Source organism: Budorcas taxicolor, chromosome 18 (assembly GCF_023091745.1).
Source record: "Budorcas taxicolor isolate Tak-1 chromosome 18, Takin1.1, whole genome shotgun sequence".
Taxonomy (NCBI): domain Eukaryota; kingdom Metazoa; phylum Chordata; class Mammalia; order Artiodactyla; family Bovidae; genus Budorcas; species Budorcas taxicolor.
The window spans coordinates 63,908,770-63,931,862 of record NC_068927.1 but is presented as its reverse complement, the minus strand read 5'-3'; the positions used below and the strand labels follow the sequence as shown (position 1 = coordinate 63,931,862).

The window sequence follows — 23,093 nt, the reverse complement described above, 5'->3', positions numbered from 1 at the left end:
TATTCCATATTTAAATATTTTTAAACTTAAATTTAAGAGACTTTGGCCTCTGAGCTCAGCTTCAGCGATTCCTACCTAATTGAAGAATTCATCCTTCGTTCTTGAGTTGAGATTTCTGAGTTGAAAGGTGCACACTGGTCCTCCCGGGAAGAGGCTGGGCCCTCGGGCTGAAGGGCTTGAATGTGATACCGGGTCTCCTGGCCTGCTCCCTGAGAGCTGCGGGGGACCGTCTTCCACCAACATTCCGCTTGTGATGATCCGGGTGTTCTCTGAGATGGTGGATGCTTTCTCCACAGCTCTCTTCCCCTCTTCCAGAGTCCTCCTCAGAATTCCTTTCACATCGTATTCCTACCAACGGTCTCATCAAGGCAATTTAGCCTGATTCTAGAATGCACCTCAAAGCACCTCCAGCTGCTGCCCATCCCCACTTCCAAAGCCACTTGTACATTTGTGGGCGTTTGTTACAGCTGAAGCCCCTACCAGGCACTGACGGGTGTGCCAGCTTGCTGGGCAGCCCTGACAAAGCCCCCAGACTGCGGGCTTAGACCCTGAAATGGTCTGTCTCGGGGTGCTGGAGACTGGAGGCCTGAGGTCAGGGCGTCTGCAGGGCTGAGGCGGGCGTCTCTTACAGGCAGCCCTCCTAGGCTTGGAGACGGTCGTCTTCACCTCGCCTGCCCGCTGTCCGCTCTCAGAGTCCCAGTCTCCTCCCCACACGAGGACACCAGGCGACTTTCCAGGAGGCTCAGTGGTAAAGAAGCTGCCTGCCGTGTGGGAGACCTGGGTTCGATCCTGTGTCAGGAAGATTCCCTGGAGGAGGGCATGGCCACCCGCTCCAGTGTTCTTGCCTGGAGAAGCCCAAGGATGGAGGAGCCTGGCGGGCTACGGGCCGCGGGGTCGTAGGGAGTCAGGCACCACTGAGGGACTGCGCGCAAGCACCTGCTGGACTGGGGCTCGGACTAGTGACCCCTTGTTCACTGGATCACCTCCGCAAGGCTCCGTCTCCAAACGCGGTCACATTCTGAGGTCCTGGTGGTTCCGACCCCGCACATACTTCCCGCAGGGTCCCCATTCAACCCGTGACAGTGTCTGTGTACCATACTGGGTTTTCCATTGCTCACTATGGGTTCATTGCCACGTGACTTTGGGGCTGACTGAGCAGCAGGCAGAGGTTTTCTGAAGAGCACAGTGACCCCTTTTCCCTACCCTGGAATACACAACCCACATCACAGCAGACTCCAAAGTTGTTAAATTTCCAAACCTTTAATCCCAAATCAGACCGCAGCCAGGTCAGACCCAGAGATTCTCCCCTCCCCCCTCTTCCCAGAAGAACTCTCTCCCACAGCTGAATACATCCCAATCTGGGCAATGAGAAGGTCCAATTTCCTCCTAAGACCCCCTGACCTCGCCCACCCACCCCCACCCGCTAGTTACCCCATCAGGTCCCCAGCAGTCTTCCCTGGGGACCCTCGTTTGCAAAAAAATCTTCTCCCCACCCCACCCCCAAGCAACCCAAATCCAGCCATGGAGAGAAAAAAAAAACATATTTACAGAGGAAAAAGGTATTTACGAGGGGGAGGGGCAGGTTTGTGCAAACAGCGTGGGCCCCAGAGTCCAGAGAACACAGTCTCTCTGGGGCACGGAGTGAAAGATGCAAAGGGGATGGTGGGGAGGGCAGAGTAGCGTTGGGAAGTTGCTGAGAGAACGCAGGACGGTGGCGCTAGGGGGCCCGCTGGCCCCACTTGGGACAGAGGGGACTCCAGGGTCCGGGAGGCAGGGTGAGCAGCAGAAAGCAGCCACCTCCCAGCATCAGGATCAGGCCGGCCCCCACGCCACAGCCCAGGGACCAGGAGTACTCGTAGGTCAGGGCCGGGGCCTCAGGGGGCTCGGGGCTGACCCTCTGCATCAAGGCTCGCACGGAATGCCGGAAGACCTCCAGGCTGACGAGGACCAGCAGGCCTGCGGGGAGAGGAGAACAGATGTGGTCCTCAGGCCGCGGGGGTCCCCCACTGAGGTCTGAGCACCTACCCCAGTACAGCCCCCCAAACATGCTTCCTCAAGCCGGAAACCTGAGAGGCCCCTCCTGGTGACGGGGTGGAGCGAAGGGACAAAGGAGGTGATTTAAACAGGTAATCCCGCCAGGGGGTCAGGAGTAAAGGAAAATGTTCGGGAGACCCCTGTAAGTTAACGACCATTCCAGAAGACATGCCAGGGAATTCCTTGGCGAGCCAGTGGTTAGGACTCCATGCTGCCACTGCAGGGAGCTGGGGTTCAATCCCTGGTCGGGGAACTAAGATCCTTGTGCGCTGTATGGCACACCACCCCCCCAAAAAGCAGGTTTGCTTAACTACAGAACCAAAACCAAACAGCTTGCTTAGCAATCAAACCATGCAGCGTGAGACCTGCCCTCACACAACGAAACAGTGATGGCATGAGCCCCACATCCTGCCCAGTGGGCTCAGTAAGGGAATGACCCCTAGGACACGCTTCTCCGGGCATGCGCACTAAAACAAAGATATAAGGAAAAGCGGACGCCATGCTGAAACCTGAGAGGGTTTTCCTTATCTTAGTTATTTTATGTTACCACCTTTTTGCTCATTTCCATTGCACTGTGACCGTCCTAGCTTGACCGTGTGTGTGTGTGTGTGTGTGTGTGTGTGTGTGTGTGTGTGTGCGTGCGTCGCTCAGTCGTGTCTGACTCTTTGCAACTCCATGGACTCTAGTCTGCCAGGCTCCACTGTCCATGGGATTCTCCAGGCAAGAATACTGGAGGGGGTTGCCATGCCCTCCTCCAGGGGATCATCCCCACCCAGGGTTTGACCATGGGGACAAGAAAACTCCCCGCCTGACACGGAGGAGTTGCTGATGATGGAAGCTGGATGCGGACTTAAGAATGAGAGAGCAGGGGATCCTCTTCCCCTCCCCACTTTACTCTTGTTTATAAAACTGCAGCCCACTAAGTGCCCAGTACGGCACCCTCTCACCTGACCACTTACAAGCGTGCTATTCTAATAGATCACTTCTTATCCATCACTTTGCCTCTCACTGAATTCCTTCTGTGCTGAGATATCAAGGACTGGAGCCTCCCAGAGCCCCCCCCCCCCCCCGCCCCGCCGCCGCCTCACCCGAGACATATTCTGTGCTTTCACCAGCATCCCTTCAACGATCGCTTACTAAGCACCTGCTCTCTAGCAGGCACAATTTCGGAAGCCCGAGAGAAAGAACAAGACCCAAATTCACAAAGACAGAGTAAAAGGTGGGTGCCGGGAGAGAGAAAGGGTGAGCAGAGAGTTGGTGTTTAATGGGGAGAGAGTTTTAACTGGAGAAGATGTTGAAGTGCTGGAGAGGGGTGATGGGGATGGTTGCATGACTGTGTGAATGAACTTAACGCCACAGAAGGGGGCACTTAAAACGGTGCAAGGTTCCCTGGTAGTTCAATGGTTAAGACTCACGTTTTCAATTCAGGGGGCATGGGTTTGATCCCTGGTCAGAGAAATAAGATCCTCCATGCTGCATTGCATGGTCAAAATATAAAATAAAGGTGTTTATAAAAAAGGGTTCAAATGGTAACTTTTATATCTCTTTCACTGCTTAAAAAAAAAAGAATAAAGCAAACCAAGGAATCAAGAATCATAAAAGGCAAATTAAGACTCCATCAGGGGACTTCCCTGCTGGTCCAGTGGTTAAGACTCCACACTCCCAGTGCAGGGTGCCTGGAGTTGGATTCCTGGTTAGGAAACTGGATCCCACATGCTGCAACTAAGACCTGTCGCAGCCAAATAAATGTTGTCATTGTTGTTCAGCCGCCAAGTCGTGTCCGATTCTTTGCGACCCTGTGGACTGCAGCACGCCAGGCTCCCCTGTCCTTCACTATCTCCTGGAGCTTGCTCAAATTCATGTCCATTGAGTCGGTGATGCCATCCAACCATCTTATCCTCTACTGCCCCCTTCTCCTTTTGCCAAATAAATAAACGAGTACAAATAATTTTTAAAAGGAGAGACTCCATCAAGGCTTTAGTAAAGAGTGATGATGGAATCTAACTCAGTTGAAGCCACTGATGCAGAGAGCAGAAAGGTGGTTGCCCGGGACTGAGGGGAGGGGGAAATGAGGAGATGCTAATCAGAGGGTTCAGACGTCCGGCGGCAAGAGGAATCAGTTCTGGAGGTCTGCTGTACAGTATGGTGACCACAGGCTTCCCTGGTGGCTCAGATGGTAAAGAATCTGCCTGCAATGCGGGAGACTGAGTTCAATCCCTGGGTTGGGAAGATCTCCCAGAGAAGGGAAAGGCTAGCCACTCCGGTATTCTGGCCTGGAGAATTCCAAGGACTGTAGAGTCCATGGGGTTGCAAAGAGTCAGACACGACTGAGCAAGTAAGCATAGCACACGGTGATTACAGTTAATATACCATATACATAAAACTTGCCAAGAGAGTAGACCTTAAATGTTCTTGCTACCAAAAAAAAAAAAAAAAAAAACGATTAGTACGTGAGGTCATGAAAATGTGTCAGCTAGTTAGATTGTCATGACCATTGTATCATGTGTATCAAAACATATTGAAACATCAAGTGGTAGGGGAGCTCCTTGGCGGCGTGGTGGTGAGAACTTGGCGCTTCCACTGCCATGGCCTGGGTTCAATCCCTGGGCAGGGAACGGAGATCCTGCAAGTCACACAGTGTGGCCAGAAAACAAAACGAAGAAACGAAAACCCGACAACATCAAGTGCACACCTTATATACAGCAGTGTGTATATATAGGCATGTGCCGTGTTGTGTGCTCAGCCGTGTCTGACTCTTTGCGACCCCTTGGACTGTAGCCCACCAGACTCCTCTGTCCGTGGGGATTCTCCAGGCAAGACTACTGCAGTGGGTTGCCATGCCTTCCTCCAGGGGATCTTCCTGACCCAGGGATTGAACCCACGTCTCTGGCATTGCAGGCAGATTCTTTACTGTCTGAGCCATCACGGAAGCCCATATATAAGTGTGTATATGTATATATGCACACAATTTATGCTTGTCACTCACATGCCAATGAAGCTGAAAGGAAAAAACAGTGATGGCAGATTACAAGATGAAAAGACGATCAGGCAAGTTGTAATGCAATTGGATTACAAAAAGAAAAAAGAAAGGGAGACCCTCACAGAACCTATGTTCTACTTGGACAAGACAGACGGTAAACAAATAAACCCAGGCTTGCAAAACTCAGAGGCCTCCAGGGGACAATGAGAAAGTACAAACAGATGAGCAGGCAGGTGTGGTGGGGACAGTGACAAAGGGTGGCCCAGACCCAGCTTCAGCCAAGGGCAGCTCATCAGAAGCAGGGACTTAACGGACTAGATTTCCTGGTTTTCCAAGAACAGCTGGAATTTTCAAAACCGATTATTATTTCTTGGGGGGCATTCACCCAAAATATTGGGTGAGTTTAAACATTGGCTCAGAGAAACCTCTATACACTGCCTGCCAAACAAAGTACATTTACGGGCTGTTGCTGGCCTGTGGGCAGCCAGGCTGTGACTCTCAAAGTAAACACATGAGAAGATGGGGTAATTTCAGACCGTGATGCACGCTAGGAAAGAGATAAAAACAGAGTGATGGGAAGGGGCGTGGCATCCAGGGGCGGGGGCTGGGACTCCCCCACTCGAGCTGAGACCCAGATGGATGAAAAGAAGCCAGCCGTGCACAGAACTCAGGGGTAGTGGCTCTGGGCAGAAGCAAGGCCTCTCTCATATGACCTAGAGGGGCCCATGGGACCCGGACCCAGCCTACTTCTTCAGCCTCGTCTCAAGCTGCCCTTCCCGCCCTACAGTGGCATGGTATAAGATTTCTTTCAGGACTTGAATGCACCCAATTTGTTCAAGCGTGGAGACCTTTATGGTGCTTGGAATAACTGCTTACCCCTCCCTAAGCCTACATTACACATGCTCCTTCCCTACATCCCTACTGTAGTTACATTTCTTCCGAGAAGCCTTCCCTGACCACCACCACTTAAGTCTCTGTTGGGTCTACTCAGTTTCAGGTTTCCATTAAACCCTTTACTTTTCATCTATAGCATTAATCACAATTGGTAATTATTGACTTACATTAATTTATAGAAGTGTTATTTATTTGCCTGGTTTCTATCTCTCCCAATAGAGTATAAACCTGTGAGGGCCAGGAACTTGTTTGTTTCATATCCCTAAAACATAGGGCACCTGACACATATACTTTATGGACAAAAACAATATAACCTGAACATGTTTGAGGTCTAGAGAGACCTGGAAACCCCCACCTGCCCTGATATCCAGTATAAGAAAAATAACTATGGAATCAGATCTACCCTTCACCTTCATTTGGTTGTACGATCTGCAGAGCATTTTTGTGCCCGAAACTTTCATAAAACACTTTAATGTCCGCACTTTCGTGGCACCCTCAGGAATAACACAGGCATGAGTTCAAGAATAACACCAACACCAAATTCCTACCAAGCTAAAAATTCCATGACAGCAGAAACCATCTTAATCTGGTCTTCATTCTGTCCCCAGTAGTACCTAACACAGCATCCAGCACTTACTAGATATTAAAGACACACCGTATCATTGAATGAATGGATGGGTGGACAGACAGATGAATATATGAATGGAAGAAGCAGAAAAATGGGGGGAAAAGGAAGGAAGAAAAAGCAGCGGGGAGGGAGATGACTGAGGGATCAGTGCAAAGATGGATGGATGGACAGGATAGGTACTTGATAGACAGATACTTGAATGCATGAGTTCATAAACATGAAATTTAACCTCAGAGAAGGAGAGCAATTTCCCCAAGGTCACTCATCTCTTAGTTACTTGCCTGTGCTGGGTCTTCAGTTGTGGCATACGGGCTCTTTAGTTGTGGCACATGAAACCTTAGCTGTGGCATGTGGGATCCAGTTCCCTGACCAGAGATCAAACCCAGGTCCCCTGCATTGGGATTATGGAATCTTAACCACGGGACCACCAGGAAAATCCCTCCTGGTTTGTCTTTTACACCAGTATCCTCACTCTCCATGCTCCAACCTCACTGGCTGTCTTTCAGGACCTGAAATTCACCAAACGTTTTCTAGCTTGGTTACGCATAATTTGATGGTGTAAGTGTCACCTCCTCCAAGAGGCCTTCTCTAATTCTGCTTTAAATCAAGTGCCCACATTAGGCACCCTCACAGGACTCTACTTACTGCCACTTATAACCGTGTGATATCTGTATCATTTCTATGTCCTTAGCCAGATGATAATTCCCTAAACCTTTCTGTCTTGCATAGTCTTACTATGACACACATGTTCACACGTATACATAGTGTAATGGGTCTGTGTGCATAGCAGTGATTTAAGTGAACTAATGGATAAATGAAACAAAGGAAAGGGAGTGACTGACCTTCTCCCCTTTATCTAGGAAGCTCTCTAAGGCACAAAACAAGAATAAGAATGTGATTACTGGGACTTCCCTGGTTGTCTGCCTTGCAATGCAGGGGATATGGATTTGACTCTTGGTTGGGGAACTAAGACCCCATTTGCTGCGGAGCAACTAAGCCTGAACGCCACAGCTAGAGCGTCCATGAGCTGCAGTGAAAGATCCCCGGCGCCACAACCATGACCCGACACAGCCAGTGAGTGAATAAATGCTTTTTTAAAAGAATGTGATTATTGATCATTTCTGTTTGAGTGTGCTCTTGACCATTTGTATCTCACTTGCCTCATTTTTCACCAAGCCTCTACTTCATCTGTGGATTAAGGTTACCTTGTACCTTCGTGCAAATTTTGCCCTGCTTTATGCTCTGATCTTCATTCTACTCCTCAAACTTGCCCAATATTTCACACACTTCACATATCCTGTTTATAATCACTATTACCACATTACCAGCATCACCACCACCACACAATCACCACCAACACGGCTGCCACTACCGTCAACACCATACTCTGGGTAATTTCTGTTCCTCATCTGATTATTAGCTTTAATACCACTTTCTCAAATTTTCCCTGACATACCTCCCACCCCAGTGTATACCCCTTATATGCTTTATCATAACTCTCATCACAACTATAGTTGAATTGCTGGTTACTGTCTATTTCTGTCAGAATCTAGGCTTTATGAGGGCAGACACAGTGTCTGTCTTATGAATCTTATATCTCCAGCCTTTAGCCTAATGCCTGGAACATAGTAGGTGCTCAGTAGATCCATGAAAGATAAGTGAAACTTTTATAATGAATGACCTATCTATCCACCTTAGAAAGCATCTGATCAAATGAGGGCTACATTTCACAAGATGCAGACTTTTGGAACCGTCAGCTCCAAAAATGCAACAGTTCTTACAGACTCCAAGTGCAAATCTAAAAGAGTGTCTAGAGAACCTTCAATTCTTGGCCAACAACAGCGCTTAGAATTTTCTCATATTTGAGACTACTATAGCCCTTGTGCTTCCCAGCATGCAACCAGTGCTTAACTTCTTCAGCCTCCCAGCATGCAACAGCCCATGGGGCTCTCCCTCACCCTGTGAGCAGGCAACAGTGCTTGGAGACCCTAGATTCCAATCCCAAAAAAGTGTTTGATTCAGCAGCAGAACTTAGAACTCTCCCATCTCTGAGAGTTCTATAGCACTTGAGCTTCTGCCAACTCCTAGCACACAACAGTGCTTGGAGACCTGATCTCTCAACGTGCAACAGTGCTCAGAGATCTCCCTCGACCTCCCAGCATGCAACAGTACTTGGAAACACAACTTCCCAGCATGCAACAGGGCTTTAAGACCCAACCTCCCAGCATGCAGTGCAGCTTGGAGACCCGACTTCCCACCATGCAACAGGGCTTCAAGACCTGGCCTCCCAGCATGCAAGAGGGGTTGAAATTCAGATCTCCTAACATGCAGTGTCCTTAGTCTGCAGGCTCTCAACCCTCACCTGAGAGGCCAAAGCAGACGGCTCCAACCCGGAGCAGGAACTCTGCACCTTTGCTGAGCACCATGATGATACAGAGGCACCCCAGGGCCATAAGTGCCAAGCCTAGCACTGCTATCACTGCAGCTGCCTGATTCACCTCTGTGAGGAGGAGAAGGGGAAATAGAGGACCCTGGGTGCAGGAAGCGGCGAGAACTCCCCCCTAGGGACTCAGAACCAGGAGTATGAGAGGTTCAGGACCAGAGAAGAATTTTCAAGTCGCAGACCATCCAGTCCAATATTTCCCTTATACTGTTCCAGGAACTGAGACTCAGAAAGGGCCAGTTATTTGCCTAAGGTCACAGAGCCAAGAATGGGCAGAGCCAGGATTAGAAGGAGATAGGAACTACCGATTATTATTTATGATCTGGTCACCGTTTGTTTACTAGTGGGGAGACTGAGGCAGTGGGTTGTGTGTGTGTGTGTGTGTGTGAGACAACAGAGAAGGCAGTACATTACAATGGGATGATCCAAGTTGGAATTCTCCCTAGCTACTTCCTAGCTGCGAGATTCTACTAAAGCCACTGAACTTCTCTGAGCCTCACTTTCCTCTTCCAGAAAAATCAAGACAGAAGTCCCTATTTGGTCCACTGTGAGGATTAGAAATCACACATGTAATGTGCCCAGTGCACAATGTGGCGCACAGCACTTGGTCCGTAGCTATGCCCTGAGAGTGTTTTACTATCCTGGGGCTGGGGGCGGGGGAAAACAATGGCTTGCCCAAGGCCACTTAGCACCAAGGTAAGGAAGAAAGGAGTGGAGAAGATAGGAAACCACTGTTTAATGAGGACCTACTATGTGCAGGCACCATACTGTGTGTTTTAGCTGTACCATCTCATTAAACCCTTATAAAGACTAGATGAGGTTGACGACACGATCACAGTTGCTTTACTGGTGAGGATACTGAGGTGCTGGGGTGGTGGAAAAACTGTGGTTAGGGTAGAAAGGGTAAAGTCTTAAGAGTTTCATTGTTTAGTATGTAGCCACTAACCACAGATGGTGTTTTCATTTGAAATGGATTTAAATGGAACAAAATGGAAAACTCAGTGTCTTAGTTGCACCAGCCACATTTGGTCAGTGCCTGCCATACTAGTTAGTGCAGATTCAGAAACATTTCCATGTCCGCAGCATGGTTTATAGAAGAGCGCTGAGTTGGAGTCGGAATTATTTGGGTTTAAATTGTGCCTCTCTGCCACTTCCTGGGAAAAGAAATCTTTTATGGGCTTCCGTTTTCTCATCTGGTAGATTAAGATAAAGGCCCTGCCCTGCAGAGTCATGGAAAGGACTGGAAGTCTTATAAAGGAAACTCTCAGGGCTGTGCTTAGCATGTGGGAAATGCACACTTGTGAGATGTGATCGTACTTCCCACAGAGAGGGGCTGGGGCGTGCCCAGAATAGCACAGCATGTGGGAAAGGCACACCTGGGGCAGGAACGCTGGACAGAGGGCCCTGAAGAGCCACCTCTCCCCAAAGGTGAGCCCTCCCAAGGCTTAGGAGCTTGAGCCCATCCTGCGGCAAAGCAGAGAAGAGCATGATGCTATCAGGAACTCCTCTGGCACTAACAGATACAAACTACTGTACGTAAAGTAGATAACCAACAAGGACTTATTGTCTAGCATGGAGAAGCTTAATCAATACCTTCTAATAAATAAGGGAATATCATCCGAAAAAAATAATGGAATCAATTCACTGTATCCCTGAAACCAACACAATATTGTAAACAAACTCTATGTCAGTTTAAAAAGGAAGAAAAGAATTCCTTTGGCATGGTCAGCCCATCCCCTCTCCCGGGTGAAATGTTCTTACCTTTCTTTGTGGTTCTGTGGAAGATGTGTGCATTCTCTCCCGTGGTGAAGAATTTAAAGTAAGTGCAATTTGCTTCTGTAGAAGGAGCAGGGGAGAGAAAAAGAGAGGTAATGACATGGAGCTCCCTAGTGTAAGCTCAGGGTTGGACATTTAGCATAGCTCACAATAACCCAGAAATATGACATTAGCATCCCTGATAGAGAGAAATGATGTCCCGAAAAGGAAAGCCACCTGCTATCACACAGCTATCCAGGAGCTGGGACTCCAATCCAGAGCTGAGAAGTCCAGATCTGTGGCCGTGAGAGGGCTATTGACCTTTCTGAGCTTCTGACTCTTCCTCTATAAAGTGAGTTAATAGTCTCTTCCCTGACTCTGTTATATGGACTTGTTTAGGGTCAAATGAGATTAGAAACGGATAACCGCTTTATTCAACAGAGCACACCAAGATCCAGGCAGAAGGTTAACACATTCAGAAGAGATTCTTTATCTCAGAAAGGGTTCCTGTCTACACAAAAAACTCCTGCTGATCACCAAGAAAAGAGAGATAACCCAGTTGAAAAATGGGCAAAGGAGATGAATAGTCAGTTCATAGGAGAAGAAGCCCGGATTACTCACAAGAACATAAAGAGATGCTCCATCTCACCGGGGATCAAAGAAATGCAACTTAAATCAGCAGGGAGATGCCACTTTAGATCAATTGGATTGGCAAATATTAAAAGCATAATATTAAGCACTTGGAAGGATAAGAGGAAACATCTGGGGGTATAACAGGTACTAGTCTTTTTTGGAAAGCACTCTGGAGTACTTTATGAAATGAAGTATGTTTATACCCTATAACCCAGCAATTTTACTTCTGGGTATACATCCAGAAAAAAACCACATGCAGGAAAATATATGTATTGCCTGATGTTCATTGCAACACTGTTTATAAAAACATGGAGTCAGAATAATCAACCTGGTGCTCATCTCTATGGGAATAGTCAAGTAAACGTGATGGATGCTCCCCAGGCAAGCTTCTGCAGCACACAGTAGCCACGAACTAGAATAACAGAAAGTAGACTGGAAAGATGTGAGAAACACACCACTGAGCAAAAAAAAAAAAAAATCTAGAGCGTGATATCATTTATGTAAATTAAAATACATATATAAAAATAACACTGTATATTTTCCAAGTTAAAAAATATATCCAATGCATTAAAGAGATGAATTAGGAAAAATAATTTTTTTTAATGGAAAATAATGCACAAGAAAGAACCAGCTAAGGCTGGTAATGATTTTGTGACACAAGCTGAAAAGTTATGATTCATCTAACTCTGTGTACTTGAAGTTTAAGGAACCCCACACTTTGGGGGAGGGGAGATGCTTTCTAAATTGCATTTTAAAGCCAGAATTTCCCATAGAAGACACCTAGAATCAGCTTTCTCATTCCACAGATGGGGCAACTGAGAAGAGTGATAAAAGGGGAGGAGAGAGGTTGCGAGCAAGAGGGGAAAGGAGACAGAAGTGAGGTCAGGTGGTCTTGGGAAGTGGTAGGAACTTTCCAAAGTGAAGAGGGGTGCTGAAGGACAAGAGGTAAGCTCCTGAGCCAGGTGGTACTTGGATGTGGACACTCCACCTGGTACTCAGAGGGAAGGAGAAGGGCATGACGTATCCCGGCAGGGGCAGTGAGTCCTGATTCTGCAGCGGTAAGAAGCAAAAGATGCTTCGTGCAGTGGAGCAAAGGACGAGGATGCTGTCTGTAGTGGCTGGGGGAGGAACGCGGTCTTCCTCCGCAAGGGAAACGGAAAGTCTCATCAAGAGAGTGAGAGGCCGTGGTACATCTTTCTGAGAGGGTGTGTGGTATCTGGCACCCCGTTTTGGCTGCTAATGATTTAGGTTATCTTGTCTCTTATCTCAGAGGATGTGCTACATCTCATTTGGAAAAAGAGTGGGATATGGGTCACCCCCGCTTGGGGATGTCCTTTTATGGGCCATGAGATGGGTGGGATATTTCTAAAACCTTGAAAGCTGGGAGATGTTCTCTGAAGGGTCAGGACTGTGGGCTAATGGGGATGGTCCTTTAAGAAAGCTGAAGCCCTTTCTGATCATTAGAAGGACAAGAGTATGCAGTTAGGGGAGATGGGACATCCCGTCCAGTGCAGTGAGGACCTCTGGGGCATATTTACACATTAATGAGATGCAGTATGTTATAGTTGTTAAGAATGAGATGACCAGGGTTCAAGCCCCATGTGACTAGCCTGGGTGCTTAGACAGAGCCATTCATATTTCTTTCTTTCTCTTTTAAAAAAAACTTCAGTTCTTTTCAAATTGCATATACTTAACTTTTTTTTTTTTGCTGCATTACAGTGGCCTGTGGAGAAGGCAGTTGCACCCCACTCCAGTGCTCTTGCCTGGAAAATCCCAGGGACGGAGGAGCCTGGTAGGCTGCAGTCCATGGGGTCGCGAAGAGTCGGATACGACTGAGCGACTTCACTTTCACTTTTCACTTTCATGCATTGGAGAAGGAAATGGCAACCCACTCCAGTGTTCTTGCCTGGAGAATCCCAGGGACGGGGAGTCTGGTGGGCTGCCGTCTATGGGGTCGCACAGAGTCGGACACGACTGAAGCGACTTAGCAGCAGCAGCAGCAGCAGCAGCAACAGCAGCACAGTAGCATGTGGGATCTTGGTTCCCCAAACAGGGATGGAAGCCATGCCCCCTGCATTGGCAGTGTGGACTCTTAACCACTGGACCACCACAGCAGTCCAGATCCATTTATATTCACTTCTTGCTCTTCGTTTTGGGGATGATAACAACTACTTACAGGGTTGCTATGAAGATTGATAAGTTAATGCAGATGAAATACTTAGGACCGAGCCAGGCACTACATAAGCATCTAATACATATTTCTGACTTTATCTCTATTAAAATGTTTTATTAGAGCATACTTAATTTACAACATCTAACACTGTTTTTTTTTTTCACCAGAGCATCCCATTTCTCAAAAATTTGGGAACATCTGCTTGAGGCTCTGAGGGGTGAGCATGAGTCCATCTGCACACTGAGTGTGTGGGTATCTCAGGTCAAGGGTGCGTGGCACCCCATTTTGCTATCAAGGGTGTGTGTAAAGAATCTGCCTGCAATGCGGGAGACCTGGGTTTGATCCCTGGGTCAGGAATATCCCCTGGAGAAGGGAATGGCAACCCACTCCAGTATCCTGGCCTGGAGAAGGGAATGGCAACCCACTCCAGTATTCTGGCCTGGAGAATTCCATGGACAGAGGGGTCTGGCAGGCTACTGTCCATAGGGTTGCAGAGAGTTGAACACAACTGAAGCAGTGGAACACACACACGAGATGATAAGACATCCTTTGGAGAGGAAAGAGGAGGGCTGGCGATGCCATGCGGGCAATCAAGCATGCGACATCCTAAATGGGCTCTGAGGGGTGTCAGGTAGTTTCCTTGGGTCAGTAGAGGTGGAGTGAGATCTCGTCTCCGTTCCCAGGGGGTATAGGGTGTCCCACTGGTGTAAGTTTAGGGCATGGCATGGCCCGTCTGGGAGAGTGAGAGGTATGGGATAGCTCTCTGGCAGGGCTGGGGGTGAAAGAGCCACTCTCTGGAAAGGTGAAGGCTGTGGGAGTGTCTGGAAGAGACAGCGAGGGGGGCTGGAGTGTCCAGTCTGAGGACGTGAGGTGAAACGGAGAGGAAGAAGATTTTCCAGGAAGCAGGAGGGCTGCCCTGGGATGTGGGAGGTGTCTCCTGAGAGTTCTGTCTTGGTGGACTCGGTAGGAGGGAACAGCAGATTGTACTCTGGGGTAGGTGTCAAGCCGGGCTGTCTCCCCAGGGCCTGCAGGGTCGGGCCGCAGGCTGTCTCCAGAGTGGGAAGAGCAAGCTGACACCAGGAACCCAGAGTCTTTCTCTAAGGGAGCAGACTGTCTCAGGGGGGCGGGGGCGTTTCTGTGGGGACACAGGCTGTCTGAGGCACCAACTGTGTCCAGAGTCACCATCTGGGTCTCGGGCTCCAGGCTGTGGGCAGAGACGCAAGGTTTCTCTAGGGACACGGGCTCTCTGGGGCTTCCCTGGTGGCTCGGACAGTCGAGGATCTGCCTGCAATCCAGGAGAGCCGAGTTGGATCCCTGGGTGGGGAAGATCCCCTGGAGGGAGGCATGGCCACTCCAGTATTTTTGCCTGGAAAATCCCAGGGACAGAGGAGCCTGGTGTGCTACAGTCCATGGGGTCGCAAAGAGTCAGACAATTATTTACCTTTCTATCTATCTTATAGGTTCTCTGGGGGTACAGACTGGTCCAGGGGCACACAGATGTCTGGGATCATGGGTTGTGCTGGAGGTGCAGAGCTTTGGAGGTCCTGGGATAGTCTGGGGCTGGCCTGGAGACCCAGGCTAGTTTGGCGATACAGACTCCCTCTCCGCACGGGGTGCGCCTGGGGCAGTTATTCCCGGAAGCACAGGCTGAGGTTGGCAGGGTAGGGGGCGCATTCTGAGGGTGCAAGCTCGCTCTCCTGGGGGCGATGGGGGCGAGGGGCGCGGCAGGCTCTCTCTGGGGCTAGGCTTTCTCAGACAGCCGCCTCTCGGCGGCCTGCGGGGGTCCCAGCCCCCGCGCGGGGGCGGGCGCCGGCCTCACCTCCGGGCAGCTCCGCGGGCCCGCAGGTGTCTCTGCCCGCGGGCACGTCCGCCTGCCACAGTCGCTTGGTGCACATCTTCCAGAGGCCCAAGTGCGCCGCGTCGCAGACGGCGCTGCCGTTGTCCCGGTAGGTGTTGAGCTCCACCCAGAACTCGGTGCCGACGGCCAGCACGGCCAGCGTGGCGCCCACGGAAGTCAGCAGCAGCGCCAGCTTGATCTTGCCCTCGCGCTCCGGGGTCATCTGGGCGTTGGGCTGCCCGCGAGCCCGCCGCCGGGCCGCGGCGCCCCGCCGGCGGTTCTCCTCTTGCAGGAAGAAGTTGGACCACATCATCATCGCGCCTGGCGGGCGGTGGGGCTCAGGGCCCGAGAGGGCAGAGCTGAGGCGGGCTCCTGGGGGTGGGTGCGGGGGGGAGGGGCGCGCCTGGGGTCTGGCAGCGGGGGTGAGGGGCTCGGAAAAGGGAAGGTCTGAGTCCCCCCAGGAACCTCAGGTGGGGAAGTCGAGGTCACCTCCGAGTCTTAATATACTAGATAATATACTATACAGAGAAAATACTAGATCCTGAGCTGAGAAGCCTCTGAGATTCCCGGGGGGCAGGTACCCAGAGAAGCTCAGCAAAGAAGATGGGACCAGAGAAAGGCAAAGTTCCCCCAGCCTCAGGGCTAGAACCTGGGTACCCTGGAGCGGAGGTGGGAGGGCTACAGAAGAAGGAAGTGACGGTCTGCGGAAGCTCTGAGGGGCTGCTCTGGGGTCCCCACTGGGAGGAACCTGTGTTTCCACAGGGAAACTGTGTTCCTGGGGCGGGGGGAAGGATCCGAGCTTCCCCCTAAGGCTCAGAGTTTGGGGTCCTCAGGAAGGGGAGCTGAGGTCGTCCTGTGTGTGGGTGGCGAGGGGGATGCTTCCTGGCTTCTTTCGGGCTCAGAGTCTGAGAAGGAGCTGGGTCCCCTCTGGGGTTCAGAAGAGGAAAAACTGGGGTGCAGGGGTTTCGAATGGGAGGTCAGAATTACTTCTGAGTCTCAGAGAGGCAGTAGGAACCACAGCCTCCCACCCCCAGCTTTAACAGAGAGGGATCAGCAAAGTCCTGACTGGGGTTCAGAACAAGGAAGCTGGGGACCTGCTGGAATTCCGGAAAGTGGGGGGCGGGGGTGTTCTCCCTGGCCATTCAGAGAGGAGAGCGGAAAAGGTCTGCCCGGGGCTGCGAGGGGACCGGGGGCTGAGGGGACCGTGGGGCCCAGAGAAGGGGCCTGAGGGATACCCGCCACCCCGAGACTCGCGAGGGCAGCTCGGGGTCCGCACTGGGGCTCAGATGAAGGGGTTGTGGTCCGCACTGTGGCTCAGGAAGTGGGGACCACGTCCCGCCGCGGTTCGAAGGGCGGCTGGGGCCCGGAACGGGCTGGGTGTCCCTTTGCGATCGCTCGCCTCCCTCCCCCGGGCTCCCAAGGCCGGCCGGGATGGGCCCGCTCCAGGCCGGGCGCCTCCCTCGGGCCTCCCACCCCCGGCTCCCGGGCAGGGACCCCGCGGGCTCTCCTGCCTCCGCGCCGCGCCGCCCCCAGCTCCGCGAGGCCTCCGAACCGCCGGCTCCGCGCGCCGCCGCCCGCCGGACCGGCCGCTCCGCGCACTCCCGGCCTCGCCCCATCCGCCGCCCTCTGCACCCTCGCCGGCTATTTCGGGCTCAACCCGTAAATAACACCCGCACCTGTTGCCCGCGCCCGTTGCCATAGGGACCCCGGGTATTTTAAGGGGACGAGGGGCGGGAGGAGGAAGGCTGCCCGCGGAGGAGGGGCTGGGGGCGGGTCCCGACCCCAGAGGAGCCCGCAGGGCCGTCTGCTTCCTTAAGGGGCGCGGGCGGGAGCGGCGGATCCCGTCTCCCGGGGGCCGGCGGGCGGGGAACGGGCGGGGAACCGGAACCGAGCGCGCCCGCCTGGAAACCCAACTGTTGGGTCTGAGGGAGACCAAGAAAGCTGCGGCCAGGGTTCTCGGTTCCCTGAAAGAGAAGAAACCTGGGGACTTTGACTCCTGAGGCTGAGAGAGGGAGCGAGGGGACTGGACCCCCGGGGTCTGAGGGGCGAGGGGCTGGGGGCCTGGACCCCGGGGTCTGAGGGGCGAGGGGCTGGGGGCCTGGACCCCGGGGTCTGAGGGAGGAGGGGCCGGGCCCCCAATCCCTTGCATCTTGAAGGAAGGAAGCACAGCGCCCCACGCTGGGGGCCTCGGCTCCCCGGGAGGGAGAAGGGGCAGGCCTCAGGCAGAAGCTGGTGCCCGGGGCAAGGGATCCAGAGTCGCAGTCCTCTTCACCGAGTTTATTAGACGGGGCACCCCCGGGGGACCGTCCATGCAGTTCCGGCTCCCCCAGGGACAGGACGGGACAGCCGTGTGGAGTGGCAGCAGGGCCGGATCATCACCCCACTCCCCCCAACTCAGCCCCTCGAGGACCGCCCAGTGAGACCCATCTCTCCCCAGCTCCTTCGCCCCTGGCTGGCGCCTCCCTCCGGCCCCGTGCACCCTCAGCCTCTCTGTCCACCCTGTACCGCTTCTGTTGGGGCACCCATCGCCCTGGGATGTGATTCCGATCGTGGGCATGTGTGTCCGAGCCTTCGACAGGGCTCGAGTGCCAGAGGAACCATCTCGCCATCCTCAGCACCGCGCAGCCCAAACTGCGCCCACGGGAAGCCTTAGGAAATGTGCATCTGAATGAATGAATGAGCAGAGGGACGGGTGAAGGGAAGCCCCCCGACTTCAGAGCACACCTCCCCCTGCACTCGATGGATCGCACTGCCTGTCTGTGGATCTGAGCTCCCAGCACTGAGACTGTGCGGCCTGGTGCCTGGAAGGCCTCAGGGACTGTTTCTTAAATGAATGAGTGAAGCTTGTTCTTTCCTTCACCTCACGGGTATTCCCAGGCCTTGGCAGGACCCAGAGGGGAACCCGAGAAGGTGCTCGGTGCTGGCGGCGACGTGAGATGGGAGCTGGGCTGGGTGACACCCACCGGTGTCTCCATTCTGAGAAATCGGACACCCTCTTGCAGCATCTCTGCCCTGCCTCTGTGCTCCCCTCCCAGCCCCGGGTCTCCCCGTCGTTCATTCTCGCCATGGCTCCGTCCTTTCAGCGTGCATTTGTCTCCCTTCCATCTGCCCGTCTGCCACCCTTCCTACTTCTCCTTTCACAGAAAGGATATGAGCTTTCTTGGGCGGGAAAGTTCTTGACAATGTCATACCAAAAGGATACCTCGCCTCCGATTCTCTCCACCTCCCCCCATCTCCCCACCCCCACCCCCCACCCCTCCCACCCCCGCCCCCGGTGAGTCTCTTCCTTCCCCTCCCTCAAGCAGGACTCCAGTCCTCACCACTGCATGGTAATGACCGCATGTCAAGGTCAAGGCCATGTTATCTAACCCATAGCCACTTTGCTCCACAAATCCTCTCCTGGTTCTCAGTAGCATTTGGCTGGTTGCCAACTTCACAGTCTCTGCCTAATTCACAGTCACTCTTCGCCTCTTTAACTACATCCTCCTCCCTCCTACCCCCATGGAGATGTCCCCCCACCCTAAGGCCCTGGCCAGGGTCCTTTCTGTGTCCTCCACACTCATCTCTTAGGTCACCTCATCCAGTCCTGGGGCTTTAAACATGCTGTCTCCTCTCTGCTGACATTTCCAAAACTTAGATTTCCAACCACGACTTCTCCCCCAAGCTTCAGTCTCAAATATCCAACTGTCTACCTGATACCTCAGCTTGGATGTCTCATAGGCATCTCCGATTGTCTTGTCCCAAGGAGGTTGCTTGGATTCTGCATAATCCCTTCTCCCCCAGTGACCCCCTTCCAGGCAGCACAGAACAGCACCGCCCAGGCTTCACAGATCAGTTAAAAGAGTTCCCCTCTTTCTCTTTCTCTTTGGTTTTTCTTTCCCTCTTCTGTTACACCCAGTTCACAGCCACCACCATAGACCCTGCCTCCACAGTCCCACGCCCTGTTCCTCCACATTGGTCCAGGCCACCATCAGCCTCAACTGGAAAAGGATGACACCCTCTTAACTCCTGCCTTCCACCTTCACTCCTAAATCTCTTCTCAGCACAGCAATGTGGTTCTGTTACTTCATTTTTAAATAAAAATAGGGGCTATCATTCTTATGCTCATCCCACTGAATCTAGAGTAAAATTCAGATTTCCTCCCAGAGCTACAAGGCCCTACACGACGGCCCCCAGCCCATGCTTCCAAGCTCAGCCTAATTTGCTCACCCTTCTTCCTCTGCCCTCCCCGGGGTCTCCTTGAAAATGGGTAGCTTTCTCAGAACTCTGCGTCACTGCTTGGCCGGAATGTTTGGTGAGCTCCTTTCCTTCTCACAACCCTTGTTACCTTTGCAGTGGGTTGTTCCTGAGGTTCCTCATCTGAAGTCACCACGGCCCGCTTCACATTTTTTTTTTTTTTTTAAGACACACGTTGTGGCTTGTGGGAATCTCAGTTCTCTGACCAGGGATTGATCCCTGGCCATGGTGTTGAAAGCTTGGAATCCTAACCACTGGACCACCAGGGAATTCTCTTTCCGGCTTCATTTTGGAAACACTTTGCCGTAACTGAAATTTCTTATTGTTTCTTGTGTGTCTCTCTTGTGAGTTCCAGGACAGTAAAAGCCTGGCCATCTGTTCACTTGCACATTCCCTGCACCTAGACTGGCCTAGAAGAGGCGGGCACTCAATAACTATTTCTTGAATACTGAAACAAACCAAAAAAATGGATTGCCCCTACACCCTAAGCGTGCTTCTGAAGCCCCACCTTTCTTTCTGGGCACATCCCTGCATCTTTCTCCCTCCATCTGTGTGTGTGTGTGCATATATATATATATATATATATATATATATATATATATACATATATTTGCTTCTCTGAGCCTCCTCTGTCCTGACTTGTGCATTGCTGTGTCAGCCCCTCCTCCTCTCCTTTCTGGATCACTGTCTTTGTTTCCTCTGCCCCTGTAACTCACTCAGCTTTGGCCTCTGTTGCCCTGATCTCCCCCACCCCCGGCCATCTCTCTCCCTTCTGCCCATGCTCCACCTCTGTCTTGCTTTATGTTTGGCTTTTGAACACTAGAATCCAGTCTCCTCTAGCCAGCTCTGCTCCCCTTCTCCTACCAAATCTGTCTCTTTTAATGCCACCGCTTCCAGTCCTCTCCGTTTATCATCCGTACAGTCAGTGCCCCTCTGTCCTGTGAGTTGTATTCCTTTCCCCCCGTTTCCCAGAATCTCTTTCCAACACTGCCCTCGTCCAGTTCCTCCCTGGTCCCCTGCCCATCGGTCTTTCTTGTCCACCACAGGGACCCCAGAGGGAACTCCCCAATACCCAGCTGTCGTCCCATCCCTCCTCTGTTCTGCCTGGTTTCTGCGGCTCCAGGTCGTCTGCAGAGAAGCTGGTGGAGCCTGGCACGTTGCCAACCACTTCCCCCTCATCTGTGTCCAGGTCTGTCTTGCCACCAGGCTGGGAGCCCCTGGAGGACAGGGCAGACTCTGAATCCTCCCTGCTTCCCCCAGTATTGCTGAGCACAGAACCTGCCACACAGGGAAGCCGGGGGCGGGGGGGCGGGCGGGTCTTGGGAAATACTTGCTGAGCAAATGAAGGGAAATGCAGTGAGCGCTCTCCCTTCTGTGTCCTCAGTGACCTTCAAATCCAGCCTTCCACCTTCTCTACCCCGAGCCCTTTCCCAGCTCAACTGCCATCCTGTCTCATCTACTTCACAGCATTGACATCCTATCCACTCCTTTCCCACGTCCCAGGTGGTTCCTTCTGACACTCCCGTCTCAACCTGCTCTTCACTTGCTCCAAACTCTCCTGTGTTTCCCGGCACTCTCAGAATAAAGTCCAGACTCACCAGCCCAGAGCCCTAGCGCATTTACTCTGGCTTCTAGCTGTTTCTCTAGTCTCACCGCCCACCCCTACCCTGACCTTTTGCACCCTAAAAGGAGGAGTCCTGACCCCAGAACTTCATGCTCTTTCAATCCCCCACCCCACCCCGACCCCACTTGAGTTATTCTGCCGTGAAAGCCATCCTTACTCATCCTTTGGAAACCCAGGCTGGGCCTGAGGTTCTCCAGGAAGTTTCCCTGAGGACTGCCCACTCCTGACACTTGGTCACTCTCTCTTCTTCTCTGGTCAAGGTGCCCATCCTGGTCCCTGTTACTGCACCCTACTTGGAGTCTGGCTTTTGACTCCTCCTCGAGAGCAGCTCTGGGGATCCTGATTCTAGCACACTGCCTGGTCCGGGAATGTCAAGGAGTGAATGATGGCTGAATTAGTGAATGAGTGAAACATGCATCTCTAAGTCCTAGTGTTTTTCCTGCCCACCAAACACCAGGCTTGTGCTTCAGTCTGCGTGATTATCTGCTCCCTCCCAGCACTGCGAGTCTGAAGGGTCAGTGCCTATCTTTGATCCTTATTTCGGCACATCTCTGCCTCTCACTCTCATCTCCGAGTTCTTGCCTCCCATCGTTCACGTTATGATCCTGTTCAAAGCCACTCTGTGGTTCCCCGCTGCCCTCGGGTTAAAATTTAAGCTCTTCCCTGGAGAAGAAAATGGCACCCCATTCCAGCATTCTTGCCTGGAGAATCCCATGGACAGAGGGGCCTGGTGGGCTACAGTCCACGGGGTCGCAAGAGCTGGACACGACCTAGCAAATGAACCACCACCAAACTTTGCAAATTTTGGCCACAGGAGAACAAATTCATCCTTTTCCATAAATAGTTTAAAATAAATTTTTAAATATTAAAAAAAAAATCTAAACTCTTGACCTAACCTACAAAGTCCCGGGGCAGTCTGGCCCTGTCTGCATCTCCAGTCTCATCTTGTTCCACCTCCATCTGGCTCAGTATATACATGTTAGCCTTTTCTGGAAGCTCTTCCTGCCCCAGGGCCTTTGCATATGTTGTTCTCTGGCTAGGACACTTCCCTCCAGCTTCACCTGACTGGCTTCTTATCATCCTTTCAGTGTTACCTGGTTTATCCTTTCCTTTTAAACTGGGTTAGCCTCCCTGCCGGAGGATTTTGTAGCACTTCGGGTTTCTCTTTTGCTCCAACTGTAACTTATTGTTGTGTATGCAATTCTTTGATTAGTGCCTGTCTCATGCACAAGATGTAAACTCTGTGAAGACGTTGGGGAAGTCTGACTTCCTCCCTTCTGTAGACTCAGCATTCAGCACAATGTTTGGCACTGAAGTACACAAATAAATTGCTGGGAATGAATGACGGAGTCTGTCTCTGGGCCTGTTTATGTTTCCTGCCAAGCCACCATCCTGGTACATAGCAGGTGCTTTTGAAAACCTTGCGGAATGATGAACGAAGAAGTGAATGAATGCCCACGCCCATCCCACCTCATTGTGCCTCTCTGCATCCCTTTGGTCTTTCTGTCTCTTTATATAGAGCATATATATATAGTTTGTAGGTATAACTCTATATTCGTGTGTTATGCGCCCCTCTCCAGGAGTTGGGCTGGGCTGGGAGTCCCTCCCTGCGCCCCGCCCCCACATGCACACAACAAAACATTAAAAAGAAAACATCTCAAAACTGCAAAAAACACCACAGCCCTCCCCCCTCCCCCCCAACCCCACAAAAAAATAAAACACAACGCTCGCTCCCAACGGCCCCCTCCCTTCCCTTCCCTTCCCCCTCCCTCAGGGTCCCTGATTCAGAGAGTGGGGGGATGTTTCCCCACAGCCGGGTGGGCGGGGACAGGGCGGGGAGGGGGCGCGGGGGAAGG

General features: G+C 51.9%; 1 protein-coding gene across 2 annotated transcripts; it reads right to left on the bottom strand.

Moving 5' to 3' along the window:
• Positions 1 to 1,543: 1,543 nt before the first annotated feature.
• CACNG6 (calcium voltage-gated channel auxiliary subunit gamma 6) lies at positions 1,544 to 16,916 on the bottom strand. 2 transcript variants are annotated; one of them, XM_052655573.1, is made up of 4 exons: positions 15,360 to 16,914; positions 10,741 to 10,815; positions 8,899 to 9,036; positions 1,544 to 1,956 (listed from the first exon to the last, which is right to left on the bottom strand). In XM_052655573.1, the coding sequence occupies exons 1-4, from the start codon at positions 15,691 to 15,693 to the stop codon at positions 1,718 to 1,720; spliced, it is 786 nt and encodes a 261-aa protein (XP_052511533.1). In that variant the 5' UTR covers positions 15,694 to 16,914; the 3' UTR covers positions 1,544 to 1,717. The 2 variants fall into 2 exon arrangements, with proteins under 2 accessions (XP_052511533.1, XP_052511534.1); XM_052655574.1 differs by lacking the exon at positions 8,899 to 9,036 and having other exon boundaries at positions 15,360 to 16,916.
• Positions 16,917 to 23,093: the final 6,177 nt, after the last annotated feature.

Bases quoted from the DNA above. Each gene is read 5' to 3' on its own strand.
- CACNG6 (XM_052655573.1), bottom strand. From the start codon at position 15,693: ATGATGATGTGGTCCAACTTCTTCCTGCAAGAGGAGAACCGCCGGCGG. The intron at 10,816-15,359 runs GTGAGGCCGGCG...CTCCTTCTACAG, and splicing joins GCCCGCGGAGCTGCCCGGAG to AAGCAAATTGCACTTACTTT. The intron at 9,037-10,740 runs GTAAGAACATTT...TCCTCCTCACAG, and splicing joins CCACAGAACCACAAAGAAAG to AGGTGAATCAGGCAGCTGCA.